The sequence below is a fragment of the Panulirus ornatus genome, chromosome 1, assembly GCF_036320965.1.
Source record: "Panulirus ornatus isolate Po-2019 chromosome 1, ASM3632096v1, whole genome shotgun sequence".
NCBI classification, from domain to species: Eukaryota; Metazoa; Arthropoda; class Malacostraca; order Decapoda; family Palinuridae; genus Panulirus; species Panulirus ornatus.
The window spans coordinates 50972240-50991291 of NC_092224.1; the positions used below are offsets into that span (position 1 = coordinate 50972240).

A 19052-nucleotide genomic window follows, 5' to 3' on the forward strand; every position below is an offset into this window, starting at 1 on the left:
TGTAGGTGGGTGCTTTATGTGATGTAAGGTTGTAGGTGGGTGCTGTATATGGAGTTGAGAGATAGACGGGCCAGCACGACTTCTTCCCTTCTGTTTCTCCTGTATAAGGTCGTCCAGTCCGCTATTTGTGGTTTGTATTTCCTTGTTATGGTCAGGCTGGTCCACTGACTTTGCCACAGAAGAAATATTGAATTATTCCCCAAGGAAAGGCAGGCTCACAGCTCCCCAGGGATGGAAATGACCTCCTCGAGTTCTGAGGTCGACTGAGCCAAGCTGTCAGCCTGTTCATTGGCGTATGTATTGCAATGATCAAAGACCCAAATTAAGCTGATATCTTTGTTACATGGGTTTGATTTAGTAATACAGTTGCCCTGAATTTTATTTGACTCATTGTATCCAGAGTTTATAGCACTGAGCTGACAACGAATTTGCAAAAAATTACTTTGTTATAAAATGAATTAACTATAAAATCTATGGCCTTCTCAATGGCAAAAAATCCCGCATAGAAAACAGATGTATGGATGGTGTGGTACCATGTACCTAAGAGAATACTTGCACCCACACATTCACCTCTCTTACAGCCATTTGTGTAGACGTGGATATATGATAAATGATCTGTAATGACATAACGGAATTGCTGGTGTACGTCACTCTCCGGCGCTTTCCTTTTCCTCACAGGCAGCCAATTAATCTTAATATTTATTAGACTCTTCCCAAGGAGGTAGTTTATTTCTGACCAGCGTGTCCACTTCTTGCACTTTCAGACCAGAATTCTCACTGCTTAAGTGTATTCTGAGGGCCAGCAGGAGCCTGACGCTTATTTCGACGAACTGTTCATATTATTATGTAGTAGTGTGTCTCCTCCTGGCCATCAGAACACCACATTTTAACGTTAATTCATCTGGACGTAGCCGGAGACGAGGTACACTGGCCTACACTTCCTCAAGGTAGTAGTGCACAGGCTGATGGGTGGGCTTTATGCCTATCAACTACCAGGGTCATTAAGGTGGGCAAACGTAAGTTACATCCACCAACCGAATTATTTGTAAAACCTTCATGTGTTAAAGATGATTCTAAGACTACATACACTCTCATCATACATGTGGTCCATGTGTACAGGGTACACTTGCCTTGTCTTTAATACTTCCGTCTTTCCTGAAAATATTCAACCATAACAAGTATTTCTTCGCAGGTGAATGACATCTATAACTTTATCTTATTTGTTTTAATATTCTTTTGAAATGTCGTTTCACTTTATATCATAATTGATTTCCTCTTCAAACTTTAGTTTGTCATTATTTAAGATGTATGCTTCTTGTTGCAATAACTTAGTAAATTGTGGTTCAGTGCAGTACTTCAAGTTGTACTTCGGTTTTTTTTTATATCTTTTAATGGATTTCAATGAAGAATCTGAGTCATCATCATCAGTTCATGACACTTGGTGTTTCCTTCATTTTACATTTGGCGGGTCAGGGTGCAGGTGGAGCCATCTATGTCCACCATTACCGCGGGAAGCTCTGATGAAGATTTGTAAACAAAGTCATATATCATGGATATAGCCAATGATATAGACAAATTAAAAGTTTCAGATGGTCTTTTCAAGGATGTGAAATTCTACGTGACCGGGAGCGTATCACAGGAGGTCAGTGGTCTACCTACCTGCCATGAAAGATCTTGGTTTAGCCTTTAGTTTGAAATAGTTGTGAGCCTTTCTGAATGAGTGTCATGCAGTTACCTGGTATCAAGGAGACCATGGACAATTCCTGTTATCCAGATGTCGTTATTAACTGATTATAATGGACATAAGGACTTCAGAGAGTCGCTGTATTATGGAGACGTTTCTATAAGGAACACAGTGAAATAACTAATCTCCATTATGTTGATCTTTGTGCCAGACTGACATTATGGAGATCTGTTATTGTATTTAGAATTCATGAAAGAACAGTATGCAGGACCCAGATCATGTTGTCAGAATACATGACATTAAATTCCAAAGTTGACACCGGAGGTCACACTTTGGGGGCAGGGAATCAGTGTGTATAGGAAGCAAATTGTAACCCTTTTTGTGCTTAGTAAGATTTCAAGCTGGTTTGCAGAACGTCATATATCTACCAATAAACTATATAATTGATTTCAGCTTTTCTCTTACTTTTTCAATACCAGGAGATTTTTTATTAGGTTTGACAGTAAAGTTCCATGCAATCCATACTAGAGAGAACAATGATATGTCCAGAATAGAGATGCAGATTTTATAAGTTTGATAATTTAATTGTTATCTTCTGCAAATTTGTTACTACTGTAAGGAATGGTATTATGAGTGGAATTTTACTTTACTACTCATTAGATTATCTTCTAATATTATTTCATTACTGGTAGGGTCATGAGGGATAGGGAAAAATGTGGGTTAAATAATAATACCCTAATGTTGTAATATGTGAACATCAAGGAATATGTGCTTTTAACTTTTAAGACTGTATATATGAAGAAATCCATTTTTACTTCAGCTACAGCCAATCAGAAGTTCTCAATATTATTGTTATATATATTTGCTTGTGTGAGGAAGTACCAGGAGAGACTGAGTACAGAATGGAAAAAGGTGAGAACAATGGAAGTAAGGGGAGTGGGGGAGGAATGGGATGTATGTAGGGAATCAGTGATGGATTGCGCAAAAGATGCTTGTGGCATGAGAAGCGTGGGAGGTGGGTTGATTAGAAAGGGTAGTGAGTGGTGGGATGAAGAAGTAAGATTATTAGTGAAAGAGAAGAGAGAGGCATTTGGACGATTTTTGCAGGGAAAAAATGCAGTTGAGTGGGAGATGTATAAAAGAGACAGGAGGTCAAGAGAAAGGTGCAAGAGGTGAAAAAGAGGGCAAATGAGAGTTGGGGTGAGAGAGTATCATTAAATTTTAGGGAGAATAAAAAGATGTTCTGGAAGGAGGTAAATAAAGTGCGTAAGACAAGGGAACAAATGGGAACTTTAGTGAAGGGCGCTAATGGGGAGGTGATAACAAGTAGTGGTGATGTGAGAAGGAGATGGGGTGAGTATTATGAAGGTTTGTTGAATGTGTTTGATGATAGAGTGACAGATATAGGGTGTTTTGGTTGAGGTGGTGTGCAAAGTGAGAGGGTTAGGGAAAATGATTTGGTAAACAGAGAAGAGGTAGTAAAATCTTTGCAGAAGATGAAAGCCGGCAAGGCAGCAGGTTTGGATGGTATTGCAGTGGAATTTATTAAAAAAGGGGTGACTGTGTTGTTGACTGGTTGGTAAGGTTATTTAATGTATGTATGACTCATGGTGAGGTGCCTGAAGATTGGCGGAATGCGTGCATAGTGCCATTGTACAAAGGCAATGGGGATAAGAGTGAGTGCTCAAATTACAGAGGTATAAGTTTGTTGAGTATTCCTGGTAAATTATATGGGAGGGTATTGATTGAGAAGGTGAAGGCATGTACAGAGCATCAGATTGGGGAAGTGCAGTGTGGTTTCAGAAGTGGTAGAGGATGTGTAGATCAGGTGTTTACTTTGAAGAATGTATGTGAGAAATACTTAGAAAAGCAAATGGATTTGTATGTAGCATTTATGGATCTGGAGAAGGCATATGATAGAGTTGATAGAGATGCTCTGTGGAAGGTATTAAGAATATATGGTGTGGGAGGCAAGTTGTTAGAAGCAGTGAAAAGTTTTTATCGAGGATGTAAGGCATGTGTACGTGTAGGAAGAGAGGAAAGTGATTGGTTCTCAGTGAATGTAGGTTTGCGGCAGGGGTGTGTGATGTCTCCATGGTTGTTTAATTTGTTTATGGATGGGGTTGTTAGGGAGGTGAATGCAAGAGTTTTGGAAAGAGGGGCAAGTATGAAGTCTGTTGTGGATGAGAGAGCTTGGGAAGTGAGTCAGTTGTTGTCTGCTGATGATACAGCGCTGGTGGCTGATTCATGTGAGAAACTGCAGAAGCTGGTGACTGAGTTTGGTAAAGTGTGTGAAAGAAGAAAGTTAAGAGTAAATGTGAATAAGAGCAAGGTAATTAGGTCCAGTAGGGTTGAGGGGTCAAGTCAATTGGGAGGTAAGTTTGAATGGAGCAAAACTGGAGTAAGTAAAGTGTTTTAGATATCTGGGAGTGGATCTGGCAGCGAATGGAACCATGGAAGTGGAAGTGAATCATAGGGTGGGGGAGGGGGCGAAAATCCTGGGAGCCTTGAAGAATGTGTGGAACTCGAGAACATTATCTCGGAAAGCAAAAATGGGTATGTATGAAGGAATAGTGGTTCCATCAATGTTATATGGTTGCGAGGCGTGGGCTATGAATAGAGTTGTGCGCAGGAGGGTGGATGTGCTGGAAATGAGATGTTTGAGGACAATGTGTGGTGTGAGGTGGTTTGATCGAGTAAGTAATGTAAGGGTAAGAGAGATGTGTGGAAATAAAAAGAGCATGGTTGAGAGAGCAGAAGAGGGTGTTTTGAAATGGTTTGGGCACATGGAGAGAATGAGTGAGGAAAGATTGACCAAGAGGATATATGTGTGGAGGTGGAGGGAACGAGGAGAAGTGGGAGACCAAATTGGAGGTGGAAAGATGGAGTGAAAAAGATTTTGTGTGATCGGGGCCTGAACATGCAGGAGTGTGAAAGGCGGGCAAGGAATAGAGTGAATTGGATCGATGTGGTATACCGGGGTATACGTACTGTCAGTGGATTGAATCAGGGCATGTGAAGCGTCTGGGTAAACCATGGAAAGCTGTGTAGGTATGTATATTTGCGTGTGTCGACGTATGTATATACATGTGTATGGGGGTGGGTTGGGCCATTTCTTTCGTCTGTTTCCTTGCGCTACCTCGCAAACGCAGGAGACAGCGACAAAAAAATATATATATATATATATATATATATATATATATATATATATATATATATATATATATATATATATATATAAATATATAAAATGAATAAATAAATATTTTTTTTTTTTTCATACTATTCGCCATTTCCCGCGATAGCGAGGTAGCGTTAAGAACAGAGGACTGGGCCTTTGAGGGAATATCCTCACCTGGCCCTCTTCTCTGTTCCTTCTTGTGGAAAATTAAAAAAAATAAATATATATATATATATATATATATATATATATATATATATATATGGTTGTTTAATTTGTTTATGGATGGGGTTGTTAGGAAGGTAAATGCAAGAGTTTTGGAAAGAGGGGCAAGTATGAAGTCTGTTGGGGATGAGAGAGCTTGGGAAGTGAGTCAGTTGTTGTTCGCTGATGATACAGCGCTGGTGGCTGATTCATGTGAGAAACTGCAGAAGCTGGTGACTGAGTTTGGTAAAGTGTGTGGAAGAAGAAAGTTAAGAGTAAATGTGAATAAGAGCAAGGTTATTAGGTACAGTAGGGTTGAGGGTCAAGTCAATTGGGAGGTGAGTTTGAATGGAGAAAAACTGGAGGAAGTGAAGTGTTTTAGATATCTGGGAGTGGATCTGGCAGCGGATGGAACCATGGAAGCGGAAGTGGATCATAGGGTGGGGGAGGGGGCGAAAATTCTGGGAGCCTTGAAGAATGTGTGGAAGTCGAGAACATTATCTCGGAAAGCAAAAATGGGTATGTATGAAGGAATAGTGGTTCCAACAATGTTGTATGGTTGCGAGGCGTGGGCTATGGATAGAGTTGTGCGCAGGAGGATGGATGTGCTGGAAATGAGATGTTTGAGGACAATGTGTGGTGTGAGGTGGTTTGATCGAGTGAGTAACGTAAGGGTAAGAGAGATGTGTGGAAATAAAAAGAGCGTGGTTGAGAGAGCAGAAGAGGGTGTTTTGAAGTTGTTTGGGCACATGGAGAGGATGAGTGAGGAAAGATTGACCAAGAGGATATATGTGTCGGAGGTGGAGGGAACAAGGAGAAGAGGGAGACCAAATTGGAGGTGGAAAGATGGAGTGAAAAAGATTTTGTGTGATTGGGGCCTGAACATGCAGGAGGGTGAAAGGAGGGCAAGGAATAGAGTGAATTGGAGCGATGTGGTATACCGGGGTTGACGTGCTGTCAGTGGATTGAATCAAGGCATGTGAAGCGTCTGGGGTAAGCCATGGAAAGCTGTGTAGGTATGTATATTTGCGTGTGTGGACGTATGTATATACATGTGTATGGGGGGGGTTGGGCCATTTCTTTTGTCTGTTTCCTTGCGCTACCTCGCAAACGCGGGAGACAGCGACAAAGTATAATAAATAATAAAAAAAAATATATATATATATATATATATATATATATATATATATATATATATATATACTATTGACGTTTGTGTAAATAAATTATACATTTCCTTTTTCCATAGCCAGAGGTTGAACCATTATGTGACATTCATTTTTTCATTCATTTCAAGCTAGAAGTTTCAGTTTTCTAAATTGTTTCTTACATTTTTCATATGTGTATATATGTATGTGTGTGTGTGTGTATATGTGCATGTGTATGTGTATGTGTGTGTATGTGTATATTTATATATATATGTATATTATCCCTGGGGATAGGGGTGAAAGAATACTTCCCACGTATTCCTCGCGTGTCGTAGAAAGCGACTAGAGGGGACGGGAGCGGGGGGCCGGAAATCCTCCCCTCCTTGTATTAACTTTCTAAAATGGGAAACAGAAGAAGGAGTCACGCGGGGAGTGCTCATCCTCCTCGAAGGCTCAGAGTGGGGTGCCTAAATGTGTGTGGATGTAACCAAGATGTGAAAAAAGGAGAGATAGGTAGTATGTTTGAGGAAAGGAACCTGGATGTTTTGGCTCTGAGTGAAACGAAGCTCAAGGGTAAAGGGGAAAGAGTGGTTTGGGAATGTCTTGGGAGTAAAGTCAGGGGTTAGTGAGAGGACAAGAGCAAGGGAAGGAGTAGCAGTACTCCTGAAACAGGAGTTGTGGAAGTATGTGATAGAATGTAAGAAAGTAAATTCTCGATTAATATGGGTAAAACTGAAAGTTGATGGAGAGAGATGGGTGATTATTGGTGCATATGTACCTGGGCATGAGAAGAAAGATCATGAGAGGCAAGTGTTTTGGGAGCAGCTGAATGAGTGTGTTAGTGGTTTTGATGCACGAGACCGGTTTAGTGATGGTTGATTTGAATGCAAAGGTGAGTAATGTGGCAGTTGAGGGAATAATTGGTATACATGGGGTGTTCAGTGTTGTAAATGGAAATGGTGAAGAGCTTGTAGATTTATGTGCTGAAAAAGGACTGATGATTGGGAATACCTGGTTTAAAAAGCGAGATATACATAAGTATACTTATGTAAGTAGGAGAGATGGCCAGAGAGCGTTATTGGATTACGTGTTAATTGACAGGCGCGCGAAAGAGAGACTTTTGGATGTTAATGTGCTGAGAGGTGCAACTGGAGGGATGTCTGATCATTATCTTGTGGAGGCTAAGGTGAAGATTTGTATGGGTTTTCAGAAAAGAAGAGTGAATGTTGGGGTGAAGAGGGTGGTGAGAGTAAGTGAGCTTGGGAAGGAGACTTGTGTGAGGAAGTACCAGGAGAGACTGAGTACAGAATGGAAAAAGGTGAGAACAATGGAAGTAAGGGGAGTGGGGGAGGAATGGGATGTATTTAGGGAGTCAGTGATGGATTGCGCAAAAGATGCTTGTGGCATGAGAAGAGTGGGAGGTGGGTTGATTAGAAAGGGTAGTGAGTGGTGGGATGAAGAAGTAAGAGTATTAGTGAAAGAGAAGAGAGAGGCATTTGGACGATTTTTGTAGGGAAAAAATGCAATTGAGTGGGAGACGTATAAAAGAAAGAGACAGGAGGTCAAGAGAAAGGTGCAAGAGGTGAAAAAAAGGGCAAATGAGAGTTGGGGTGAGAGAGTATCATTAGATTTTAGGGAGAATAAAAAGATGTTCTGGAAGGAGGTAAATAAAGTGCGTAAGACAAGGGAGCAAATGGGAACTTCAGTGAAGGGCGCAAATGGGGAGGTGATGACAAGTAGTGGTGATGTGAGAAGGAGATGGAGTGAGTATTTTGAAGGTTTGTTGAATGTGTTTGATGATAGAGTGGCAGATATAGGGTGTTTTGGTCGAGGTGGTGTGCAAAGTGCGAGGGTTAGGGAAAATGAGTTGGTAAACAGAGAAGAGGTAGTAAAAGCTTTGCGGAAGATGAAAGCCGGCAAGGCAGCAGGTTTGGATGGTATTGCAGTGGAATTTATTAAAAAAGGGGGTGACTGTATTGTTGACTGGTTGGTAAGGTTATTTAATGTATGTATGACTCATGGTGAGGTGCCTGAGGATTGGCGGAATGCGGCCATAGTGCCATTGTACAAAGGCAAAGGGGATAAGAGTGAGTGCTCAAATTACAGAGGTATAAGTTTGTTGAGTATTCCTGGCAAATTATATGGGAGGGTATTGATTGAGAGGGTGAAGGCATGTACAGAGCATCAGATTGGGGAAGAGCAGTGTGGTTTCAGAAGTGGTAGAGGGTGTGTGGATCAGGTGTTTGCTTTGAAGAATGTATGTGAGAAATACTTAGAAAAGCAAATGGATTTGTATGTAGCATTTATGGATCTGGAGAAGGCATATGATAGAGTTGATAGAGATGCTCTGTGGAAGGTATTAAGAATATATGGTGTGGGAGGCAAGTTGTTAGAAGCAGTGAAAAGTTTTTATCGAGGATGTAAGGCATGTGTACGTGTAGGAAGAGAGGAAAGTGATTGGTTCTCAGTGAATGTAGGTTTGCGGCAGGGGTGTGTGATGTCTCCATGGTTGTTTAATTTGTTTATGGATGGGGTTGTTAGGGAGGTGAATGCAAGAGTTTTGGAAAGAGGGGCAAGTATGAAGTCTGTTGGGGATGAGAGAGCTTGGGAAGTGAGTCAGTTGTTGTTCGCTGATGATACAGCGCTGGTGGCTGATTCATGTGAGAAACTGCAGAAGCTGGTGACTGAGTTTGGTAAAGTGTGTGAAAGAAGAAAGTTAAGAGTAAATGTGAATAAGAGCAAGGTTATTAGGTACAGTAGGGTTGAGGGTCAATTCAATTGGGAGGTGAGTTTGAATGGATAAAAACTGGAGGAAGTGAAGTGTTGTAGATATCTGGGAGTGGATCTGGCAGCGGATGGAACCATGGAAGCGGAAGTGGATCATAGGGTGGGGGAGGGGGCGAAAATTCTGGGAGCCTTGAAGAATGTGTGGAAGTCGAGAACATTATCTCGGAAAGCAAAAATGGGTATGTTTGAAGGAATAGTGGTTCCAACAATGTTGTATGGTTGCGAGGCGTGGACTATGGATAGAGTTGTGCGCAGGAGGATGGATGTGCTGGAAATGAGATGTTTGAGGACAATGTGTGGTGTGAGGTGGTTTGATCGAGTAAGTAACGTAAGGGTAAGAGAGATGTGTGGAAATAAAAAGAGCGTGGTTGAGAGAGCAGAAGAGGGTGTTTTGAAATGGTTTGGTCACATGGAGAGAATGAGTGAGGAAAGATTGACCAAGAGGATATATGTGTCGGAGGTGGAGGGAACGAGGAGAAGAGGGAGACCAAATTGGAGGTGGAAAGATGGAGTGAAAAAGATTTTGTGTGATCGGGGCCTGAACATGCAGGAGGGTGAAAGGAGGGCAAAGAATAGAGTGAATTGGAGCGATGTGGTATACCGGGGTTGACGTGCTGTCAGTGGATTGAATCAAGGCATGTGTATGGGGGTGGGTTGGGCCATTTCTTCGTCTGTTTCCTTGCGCTACCTCGCAAACGCGGGAGACAGCGACAAAGCAAAAAAAAAAAAAAAAAAAAAAATTTAGTACCTTCCATCATCTTTACTGTAGAAATTGAAAATAATGGTATGCGACTGTTTTTAGATTACCTGATCCGTAGGGATGGAAACATGTTTAAGTTTCACATGTACAGAAACCCTACCAATGTATGCTCATACATCCATTATTACTCAGGTCAGCATGACAGAGTTCAGTCATCATCATTCCAGTCTGTGTTCCTTAGGGCTTTATGTACATGCAATCCAGATTTTATTGGTGATGAGTTTACGATGATATATTCTATTGGATCCATGTTATAATATCCTAGATCTTTCATTGATAAATCTCTTAAGTTGGCAAAGAAATCATTTTATAGAGCTAAACCCAAGCATCCAATTAACACCAAGAACCTTTTAGTTCTCCCTTTTAGTTGTAATTTTACATTACTTCCCATGTTGCTTAAATCCTTTCATGTGAATATTGCCCTCAGCAACAACAATACAATAAGAATATCTTAATCAGGAACGCACCAGAAAGTTCTGCAGGCTGTGTTTAGAGCACCATGTAAAAACTTTGATGCACATGTACATATTCGTACTGACTTGCCTTCATCTATCCCGGAGCCACCACCCCACCCCACAGGAAATGGCATTGCCAACCCAAGTCAGCAAGATTGCACCAGAAAAACAAACAAAAAAAAGGCCACCTTTGCTCACACTCAGCCTTTAGCTGTCATGTATAATGCCCTGAAACCACAACTCCCAATCCACAGACCTTTCCATGGTTTACCCCAGATGTTTCACATACCCTGGTTGTCCACTGTTCACTCTGTTCCGTGTATGCCTATCACCCTCCTGCATGTTCAGGCCCTCAATCACTCAAAATATTTTTCACTCCATCTGTCCACCTCTAATTTGGTTTCATGCTTCTTGTTCCCTCCACCTTTGACACATGCATCCTTTTTGTCAAACTTTTGTCACTCATTTGTTCCATGAGTGAGGTGGAGGGAACAGGAAGTGGGAGACCAAATTGGAGGTGGAAGGATGGAGGAAAAAAATTTTCCGAGCAATAATGAGATGGCCATGAGTAGGCCCTCAGTTGCTGATGTCGTCTCAGTAACATAACTTGAAAAAAAATAGTTATATCAGCCTTTCACTATATGTTGTGTTGAAAGCCTACAGCCAGGTAGGTGCTTCAGCCTCTCACTGTGTTAAAAACATCCAGGAAATCTCTAAATCGTAGTTAGAAGTCTAGGAAGTGTCCTATGCCATACATTTTGTCAGTTGCTTGGTTGTCTTTGAGATGTGAAGCCCAGTTTTACCAAAGGATTTTAAGGTTATGAGAAGTTGTAGCCAGATTTACATAAGTTCTAATTACTCAAATGATGAAATTATCTTTGTTGATTTTGTCAGACATATGACATTTCTCCCCTTCCCTGTCGTAGAAGGTGACTAAACGGGATGGGAGTAGGGGCTAGAAATCCTCCCCTCCTTGTATTTTAACTTTCTAAAATGGGAAACAGAAGAAGGAGTCATATGGGGAGTGCTCATCCTCTTCGAAGGCTCAGATTGGGGTGTCTAAATGTGTGAATGTAACCAAGATGAGAAAAAAGGAGAGATAGGTAGTATGTTTGAGGAAAGGAACCTGGATGTTTTGGCTCTGAGTGAAACTAAGCTCAAGGGTAAAGGGGAAGAGTGGTTTTGGAATGTTTTAGGAGTAAAGTCAGGAGTTAGTGAGAGGACAAGAGCAAGGGAAGGAGTAGCACTACTCCAGAAACAGGAGTGGTGGGAGTATGTGATAGAGTGTAAGAAAGTAAACTCTAGATTGATATGGGTAAAAGTGAAAGTGGATGAGAGAGATGGGTGATTATTGGTGCATATGCACCTGGGCATGAAAAGAAAGATCATGACAGGCAAGTGCTTTGGGAGAAACTGAGTGAGTGTGTTAGTAGTTTTGATGCATTAGACCGGGTTATAGTGATGGGTGATTTGAATGCAAAGGTAAGTAATGTGGCAGTTGAGGGAATAATTGGTGTACATGGGGTATATAGTGTTGTAAATGGAAATGGTGAAGAGCTTGTAGATTTGTGTGCTGAAAAAGGACTGGTGATTAGGAATACCGGTTTAAAAAGAGAGATATACATAAGTATACACATTTAAGTAGGAGAGATGGCCAGAGAGCATTATTGGATTATGTGTTAATTGATAGGCGTGCAAAAGAGAGACTTTTGGATGTTAATGTGCTGAGAGGTGCAACTGGAGGGATGTCTGATCATTATCTTGTGGAGGCGAAGGTGAAGATTTGTAGAGGTTTTCAGAAAAGAAGAGAGAATGTTAGGGTGAAGAGAGTGGTGAGAGTAAGTGAGCTTGGGAAGGAGACTTGTGTGAGGAAGTACCAGGAGAGACTGAGTACAGAATGGAAAAAGGTGAGAGCAAATGACGTAAGGGGAGTGGGTGAGGAATGGGATGTATTTAGGGAAGCAATGATGGCTTGCGCAAAAGATGCTTGTGGCATGAGAAGCATGGGAGGTGGGCAGATTAGAAAGGGTAGTGAGTGGTGGGATGAAGAGGTAAGATTATAAGTGAAAAAGAAGAGTGATGCATTTGAGTGGTTTTTACAAGGAAATAGTGCAAATGAATTGATGTATAAAAGAAAGAGGTAGGAGGTCAAGAGAAAGGTGCAAGAGGTGAAAAAGAGGGCAAATGAGAGCTGGGATGAGAGAGTATAATTGAATTTTAGGGAGAATAAAAAGATGTTTTGGAAGGAGGTAAATAAAGTGCATAAGACAAGAGAACAAATGGGAACATTGGTGAAGGGGGCTAATGGGGAGGTGGTAACAAGTAGTGGTGATGTGAGAAGAGATGGAATGAGTATTTTGAAGGTTTGTTGAACGTGTTAGATGATAAAGTGGCAGATATAGGGTGTTTTGGTGGAGGTGGTGTGCGAAGTGAGAGAGTTGGGGAGATGATTTGGTAAACAGAGAAGAGGTAGTAAAAGTTATACGGAAGATGAAAGCCGGCAATGCAGCGGGTTTGGATGGTATTACAGTGGATTTTATTAAAAAGGGAGTGAATGTGTTGTTGACTGGTTGGTAAGGATATTTAATGTATATACGTATGACTCATGGAGAGGTGCCTGAGGATTGGCGGAATGCCTGCAAAGTGCCATTGTAGAAAGGCAAAGGGGATGAGGGTGAGTGCTCAAAGTACAGAGGTATAAGTTTGTTGAGTATCCCTGGTAAATTATTTGAGAGGGTATTGATTGAGAGGGTGAAGGCATATACAGATCATCAGATTGGAGAAGATCAGTGTGACTTCAGAAGTGGTAGAGGATGTGTGGATCTGGTGTTTGCTTTGAAAAATGTATGTGAGAAATACTTAGAAAAGCAAATGGATTTGTATGTAGCATTTATGGATCTGGAGAAGGTATATGATAGAGTTGATAGAGATGTTCTGTGGAAGGTATTATGAATATATGGTGTGGGAGGCAAGTTGTTAGAAGCAGTGAAAAGCTTTTATCGAGGATGTAAGGCATGTGTACGAGTAGGAAGAGAGGAAAGTGATTGGTCTCCAGTAAATGTCGGTTTGGGGCAGGGGTGCATGATGTCTCCATGGTTGTTTGATTTGTTTATGGATGGGGTTGTTAGGAGGTGAATGCAAGAGTTTTGGAGAGAGGGGCAAGTATACAGTTTGTTGTGGATGAGAGGGCTTGGGAAGTGAGTCAGTTGTTGGTGGCTGATGATACAGCACTGGTGGCTGATTTGGGTGAGAAACTGCAGAAGCTGGTGACTGAGTTTAGTAAAGTTTGTGAAAGATGAAAGCTGAGAGTAAATGTGAATAAGAGCAAGGTTATTAGGTACAGTAGGGTTGAGGAACAAGTCAATTGGGAGGTAAGTTTGAATGGAGAAAAACTGGAGGAAGTGAAGTGCTTTAGATATCTGGGAGTGGATTTGGCAGCGGATGGAACCATGGAAGCAGAAGTGAGTCACGGGGGGTTCTGGGAGAGTTGAAAACTGTGTGGAAGATGAGAACATTATCTTGGAAAGCAAAAATGGGTATGTTTGAAGGAATAGTGGTCCCAACAATGTTATATGGTTGCAAGGCATGGGCTATAGATAGAGTTGTGCGGAGGAGGGTGGATGTGTTGGAAATGAAATGTTTGAGGACAATATGTGGTGTGAGGTGGTTTGATCGAGTAAGTAATGAAAGGGTAAGAGAGATATGTGGTAATAAAAAGAGTGTGGTTTAGAGAGCAGAAGAGGGTGTTTTGAAATGGTTTGGTCACATGGAGTGAGTGAGTGAGGAAAGATTGACAAGGAGGATATATGTGTCAGAGATGGAGGGAACGAGAAGTGGGAAACTTAATTGGAGGTGGAAAGATGGAATGAAAAGGATTTTGAGTGATCAGGCCCTGAACATACAGGAGGGTGAAAGGCGTGCAAGGAATAGAGTGAATTGGAAGGATGTGGTATACCGGGGTTGACATGCTGTCAATGAATTGAACCTGGGCATATGAAGCGTCTGGGGTAAACCATGGAAAGTTTTGTGGGACCTGGATTGGAAAGGGAGCTGTGTTTTTGGTGCATTACACAAGACAGCTAGAGACTGAGTGTGAACGAATTTGGCCTTTGTTGTCTTTCCCTAGTGCTACCTTGTGTGCTTGCGGGGGGAGGGAGTTGTCATTTCATGTGTGGCGGGTTGGCGACGGGAATGAATAAAGGCAGCAAGTATGAATTATGTACATGTGTATATATGCATATGTGTATGTATGCATATATATATGTATACGTTGAAATGTATAGATATATGTATGTGGGGGTGTGGACGTGTATGTGTATACATGTGTGTGGGGTTGGGTTGGGCCATTCTTTCGTCTGTTTCCTAGCGCTACATCGCTAACTCGGGAGACAGTGACAAAGTATAATAGATGAATAGAATGTAAATAGATGAAATGACAAGTGATAGGTAATTCATTATCTGTGAAGACTCCAATAACTTTTTCTCGTGTATCAGTTTACGCTTGTGTTTCCCAGGCCCGAGAGTGTTTGTTTTATTAAGTAATTTTTTTCCTTCCATTTCACATGACTCAGCGCTTTTCTTGGTGAAACTTAAAGTAGTGATTTGGAGGTCCACTCATATGTTGTTTATATCATTGTGATGTATCTGATAGTGCTCCATGTCTAATGTATCCTTAGTATCCTTAGATACTCTTGTTCTGTCATTGTACATGAAAACCTCATAGTGCCTGATAACTTCAGCTAATGTTTCATTATATATGACTATTAGATTTCTTAACAATTTCAGGTGATATGTTTATATACATGATAAACAGTATAGGTCCAAGTGCCAATCCCCATTGAACTCAAGGCTTCCTGCTACTCTGATGATTTTCCTTTGATATATTGATTAACAACGATTTGATTAACCAGACTTATTTGGATATATGTAACCCCTACTATTGTTGCTTCATTTGCCATAATACAATATGATTTAATGTTCTGAATCATGCAATGCAACTGCTATTGCCTCTTTAACCTTTTAATTTTGCAGCATTTCTGTTTTGGGTATTCTGTGTGCAAAAGAAGTATTTGCATATCTCTTATTATATATCACTTGAGAAAATACCTGAAGAATAACGAAGTTTCCTGTACATTGGTGTGAGAAGGTGCTAAATTGATGTGGGCTTGCTGTAGTTAGTAGCATGGATTCTCTTTTGTTATGTAATTATATTGTTTTTGTTTTTATGTCTGATATTGTTCTACATACCCCTGAAGACACTTCACGCATTATAACATGATTTTACACATATCATACATACCATTCATGTATTTATTTTTTACGTATATGTAATTCTTACATATTTCTTTATTTTTTATTTATTTATTTGTTATACTTTGTTGCTGTCTCCATCATTAGCGAGGTAGCGCAAGGAAACATGAAAGAATGGCCCAACCCACCCACATACACATGTATATACATACACGTCCACATGCACGTATACATACCTATACATCTCAACGTATACATACATATACACACAGAGACATATACATATATACACATGTACATAATTCACGCTATCTGCCCTTATTTATTCCTATTGCTACCTCGCCGCACATGAAATGAAAACCCCTTCACCCCGCATGTGCGCGAGGTAGCGCTAGGAAAAGACAACAAAGGCCACATTCATTCCCACTCAATCTCTAGCTGTCATGTATAATGCACCGAAACCACAGCTCTCTTTCCACATCCAGGTCCCACAAAACTTTCCATGGTTTACCCCAGACACTTCACATGCCTTGGTTCAATCCATTGAGAGCACGTCGATCCTGGTATACCACATCATTCCAATTCACTCTATTCCTTGCACGCCTTTTACCCTCCTGCATGTTTAGGCCCCGATCACTCAAACTCTTTTTCACTCCAACCTTCCACCTCCAATTTGGTCTCCCACTTCTCTTCTTTTCCTCCACCTCTGACACATTTATCCACTTTGTCAATCTTTCATCACTCATTCTCTCCATGTGACCAAACCATTTCAAAACACGGTCTTCTGCTCTCTCATCCACACTCTTTTTATTACCACACATCTCTCTCACCCTTTCATTACTTACTCGATCAAACCACCTCACACCACATATTGTCCTCAGACATCTCATTTCCAACACATCCACCCTCCTCCACACAACCCTATCTATAGCCCACGCCTCGCAACCATATAACCTTGTTGGAACCACTATTCCTTCAAACATACCCATTTTTGCTTTCTGAGATAATGTTCTCGCCTTCCACATTTTTCAGTGCTCCCAGAACTCTCGCCCCCTCCCCCACCCTGTGACTCACTTCTATTTTTCATGGTTCCATCCGCTGCCAAATCCACTCCCAGATATCTACAACCTTTCACTTCCTCCAGTTTTTCTCCATTCAAACTTACCTCCGTATTGACTTGTTCCTCAACCCTACTTTAACTAATAACCTTGCTCTTATTCACATTTACTCTCAGCTTTCTTCTTTCACACACTTTACCAAACTCAGTCACCAGCTTCTGCAGTTTCTCACATGAATCAGCCACCAGCACTGTATCAGTAGCCAACAACAACTGACTCACTTCCCAAGCTCTCTCATCCACAGCAGACTGTATACTTGCCCCTCTCTCCAAAACTATTGCATTCACCTCCCTAACAACTCCATCCATAGATAAATTAAACAACCATGGAGACCACTCACCCCTGCTGCAAACTGACATTTACTGAGAACCAATCACTTTCCTCTCTTCCTACTCATATGAATGCCTTACATCCTTGATAAAAACTTTTCACTGCTTCTAGCAACTTGCCTCCCACACCATATATTCTTAATACCTTCCACAGAGCATCTCTATCAACTCTATCATATGCCTTCTCCAGATCCATAAATGCTACATACAAATCCATTTGCTTTTCTAAGCATTTCTCACTTTCTTCAGAGCAAACACCTGATTCACACATCCTCTACACTTCTGAAACCACACTGCTCTTCCCCAATCTGATGCTCTGTACATGCCTTCACCCTCTCAATCAATACCCTCCCATATAATTTACCAGGAATACTCAACAAACTTTTTTTTTTTTTTTTTATACTTTGTCGCTGTCTCCCGTGTTTGCGAGGTAGCGCAAGGAAACAGACGAAAGAAATGGCCCCCCCCCCCCATACACATGTACATACACACGTCCACACACGCAAATATACATACCTACACAGCTTTCCATGGTTTACCCCAGACGCTTCACATGCCTTGATTCAATCCACTGACAGCACGTCAACCCCTGTATACCACATCGCTCCAATTCACTCTATTCCTTGCCCTCCTTTCACCCTCCTGCATGTTCAGGCCCCGATCACACAAAATCTTTTTCACTCCATCTTTCCACCTCCAATTTGGTCTCCCTCTTCTCCTCGTTCCCTCCACCTCCGACACATATATCCTCTTGGTCAATCTTTCCTCACTCATTCTCTCCATGTGCCCAAACCATTTCAAAACACCCTCTTCTGCTCTCTCAACCACGCTCTTTTTATTTCCACACATCTCTCTTACCCTTACGTTACTTACTCGATCAAACCACCTCACACCACACATTGTCCTCAAACATCTCATTTCCAGCACATCCATCCTCCTGCGCACAACTCTATCCATAGCCCACGCCTCGCAACCATACAACATTGTTGGAACCACTATTCCTTCAAACATACCCATTTTTGCTTTCCGAGATAATGTTCTCGACTTCCACACATTTTTCAAGGCTCCCAAAATTTTCGCCCCCTCCCCCACCCTATGATCCACTTCCGCTTCCATGGTTCCATCCGCTGACAGATCCACTCCCAGATATCTAAAACACTTCACTTCCTCCAGTTTTTCTCCATTCAAACTCACCTCCCAATTGACTTGACCCTCAACCCTACTGTACCTAATAACCTTGCTCTTATTCACATTTACTCTTAACTTTCTTCTTCCACACACTTTACCAAACTCAGTCACCAGCTTCTGCAGTTTCTCACATGAATCAGCCACCAGCGCTGTATCATCAGCGAACAACAACTGACTCACTTCCCAAGCTCTCTCATCCCCAACAGACTTCATACTTGCCCCTCTTTCCAGGACTCTTGCATTTACCTCCCTAACAACCCTATCCATAAACAAATTAAACAACCATGGAGACATCACACACCCCTGCCGCAAACCTACATTCACTGAGAACCAATCACTTTCCTCTCTTCCTACACGTACACATGCCTTACATCCTCGATAAAAACTTTTCACTGCTTCTAACAACTTGCCTCCCACACCATATATTCTTAATACCTTCCACAGAGCATCTCTATCAACTCTATCATATGCCTTCTCCAGATCCATAAATGCTACATACAAATCCATTTGCTTTTCTAAGTATTTCTCACATACATTCTTCAAAGCAAACACCTGATCCACACATCCTCTACCACTTCTGAAACAAACTTATACCTCTTTAATTTGAACACTCAACTTTATTCTCTTTGCCTTTGCCTTTGTGCAATGGCACTATGCATGCATTCTGCCAATTCTCAGGCACTTCACCATATGTCATATATAAATTAAATGTCCTTCATTCAACAACACAGTCACCCCCTTTTTTGATAAATTCCACTGCAATACCATCCAAACCCGCTGCCTTGCTGGAAAGCTTTTACTACCCCTTCTTTGTTTACCAAATCTCCCTAACCCTCTCACTTTGCACACCACCTCGACCAAAACACCCTATATCTGCCACTCTATCATCTAGCACATTCAACAAACCTTCAAAATACTCGCTCCATCTCCTTTTTACATCATCACTAC

General features: G+C 41.4%; 1 protein-coding gene across 1 annotated transcript in view; it reads left to right on the top strand.

Annotated features, from left to right (window-relative positions):
• Positions 1 to 1481: 1481 nt before the first annotated feature.
• Positions 1482 to 19052, top strand: part of LOC139749045 (uncharacterized) — a 410591-nt gene continuing 393020 nt past the window's right edge. Inside the window, exon 1 of the mRNA XM_071662507.1 lies at positions 1482 to 1642. Coding sequence (XP_071518608.1) covers positions 1550 to 1642 — 93 coding nt within the window. The 5' untranslated portion in view covers positions 1482 to 1549. The remainder of the gene's footprint in view (positions 1643 to 19052) is intronic.